The sequence below is a fragment of the Salvia miltiorrhiza genome, chromosome 2, assembly GCF_028751815.1.
Source record: "Salvia miltiorrhiza cultivar Shanhuang (shh) chromosome 2, IMPLAD_Smil_shh, whole genome shotgun sequence".
Taxonomy (NCBI): Eukaryota; Viridiplantae; Streptophyta; class Magnoliopsida; order Lamiales; family Lamiaceae; genus Salvia; species Salvia miltiorrhiza.
In genome coordinates, this window is record NC_080388.1 from 33926898 (window position 1) to 33929138 (window position 2241).

The 2241-nt window shown below is 49.5% G+C and overlaps 1 protein-coding gene across 1 annotated transcript; it reads right to left on the bottom strand.

Moving 5' to 3' along the window:
• Nucleotides 1-318: 318 nt before the first annotated feature.
• Nucleotides 319-2029, bottom strand: LOC131012109 (serine/threonine-protein kinase WAG1-like). Its single transcript, XM_057940024.1, has one exon. The coding sequence runs from the start codon at nucleotides 1940-1942 to the stop codon at nucleotides 512-514; it is 1431 nt and encodes a 476-aa protein (XP_057796007.1). The 5' UTR covers nucleotides 1943-2029; the 3' UTR covers nucleotides 319-511.
• Nucleotides 2030-2241: the final 212 nt, after the last annotated feature.

Below are 2241 nucleotides of genomic sequence, written 5' to 3' on the forward strand. Positions count from 1 at the left end.
TTTCAGGGTAGTGCACAAATGGTGAAACTAATTATACTTCATATTAGTGCTAATAACGTCGAGTTTTATATTGTAAAACCGATCATTCATGTCTGAAGGTAGACCAATTTGACAACAAGATCTAGCTAGTATCATCAACTTTTCAATATGAATTTGATGATGTAATAAATTGTTTTTTTTATTGGATATATATATATATATATATATATATATATATATATATATATATATATATAGCGATAAATTAATGAAAACAAAACAACATCATTTGGCTCGCAGATGAGTGTAAAGAATTTAATGAATGTCTAAGAAGGAAGATGAAAACAAAAGAAATTAATGATCGATATACAAACTGTGTATTTCCATGTCCCCCTTTTCCTCTGTGATTTACAGCCTTTCCAAAATTGATGTATTTTCTGGCGACCTAACTCCACACAAATTTTACAAGATAATAAATACATCTAATTAGACCAGAAAAAAAAAAAAAAAAAAAAGTTACTCCTCCCAAACCTCAAGCAGATTTCGTAACGTCGTAATCAACGTACGAGTAATAGTTGGAATTGCAGTTTAATCTATACTTAGACCTCTTAATCCTCATTAAATTCCTCAGCTTCTTCCAGAAGCATCGCCGCCGCCTTGGCGACGAAGCTCCGCTGACGTGCGTCTTGCTCTTGGTCCGTTTAACGGCGAGGCCGCGGATCTCCGGCGGCCGGTACGTCCGGATCAAGGGCCACTTAATTCCGTCAAAAAAGGGGTGGCGTTTAATATCCGTGGCCCCCCTGGCGCAGCCTAGCCGCCTCCTGGGGTCCTTGACCAACAATTTCTCGATCAAATCTCTGGCGTCGGCCATCCCGGGCTCCTCCCTCTCCCCTTCCGCCACGTGGAACCTCACCCCTCTCGTGGATGCTATATTGCGCAGGGTGGACTCCTTGCTGGCTCCTTTAAACGGCGTCGTCCCGTGCAGCAGCTCGTATATAAGCACGCCGAAGGCCCACCAGTCCACGCCGTTGCCGTGGCCGTTGCCGCTGACCAGCTCCGGCGCTAGATACTCGTGCGTCCCCACGCACGACTTCGAAAAGGCCGTCGTTGGCTCGGCCACGAATTCCGTGACCTGCTCCTCCCGTTGCCGGTGAGTGAAGCAACCGGAATGCACCTTGCTCTGCCGCCGGCTTTCCAATTTGGGCGAGATGTCGGAGTTGAAACACAAATCGAAGTCTGAGAGCATGATGTGGCCGTCTTCACGGATTAAGATGTTTTCGGGCTTGAGATCGCGGTAGACGATGCCCTGCGCGTGGAGGTACTCGAGAGCAAGGAGAACCTCGGCGGCGAAGAATCTGACCGCCTGAAGGGATAGCCGGTTGTAGGGCTGTTTGCGGAGCAAGGCATGGAGATCTCCGTTAGGGCAGTAGTCCATGAGAAGGCAGATGTAATGCGACACCTCTATGTGAGCGTAAAGCGTCGGGAGAAACGGGTGGTCGAGGGAGGAGAGGATCTGCGCCTCCGTTTGCACGTGAGAGATCTTCTTCGAGCTCAGAGAATCGCGGTCCACCACTTTCAGGGCGAAGTTGGCGTGCTCGTAGTCGCGGAGGCGGCAGAGGAACACGCGCCCGAGGTTCCCGGCGCCCACCAGCTTCAGGAGCTTCAGGTGCCGGAGGTGGAGGGCGCCGTCGGCGGATAGCGTCGTGGCGGCGTTCACGGCCGCCCAGTTGGGGTTGTCGTGGCGGCGGTGGGGGCGGTGGTGGACGTTGGGGACGGCTGTGGAGGTGGTGGAGGCGGTGGAGAGGCGGGACTCGTTGAAGCTGAGGGTGAGGCTGCTCCGGGCTAAGCTGCTGCGGGCGGAGAGGGTGCGGTCGGTGGTGGCGGTGGTGACGGAGGTGAAGCTCAGGTCTAAATCGGAGTCTGCTGCTAAGTAGTAGCTGTAGATGGACTCTTCTTGATCCATATTTTCGTTCGAGGGTTTCTTTCTTTGGCGTAGTGGGTTGCATGAGATGCTTGCTTTATATAGGCAATGCAGCTGCGATGTATTATTAATTAATTATAGACGCTAACCGTAGAGGAGAGATAATTAAAGAGGGTGATAAGTTAGGTTTAGTGAGGTTTGACTATAAAGGTTTAGTGAGGTTTGACTATAAAGTGATGAGAGAAGCATTTATTAATCATAAGTTAGGAGCAGATAAGTAAGCGGCTGCTGCGAAACTCATCCAATCGCGTCATTAATTACATTGGAAGCAGTGAAACTCA

Bases quoted from the DNA above. Each gene is read 5' to 3' on its own strand.
- LOC131012109 (XM_057940024.1), bottom strand. From the start codon at position 1,942: ATGGATCAAGAAGAGTCCATCTACAGCTACTACTTAGCAGCAGACTCC.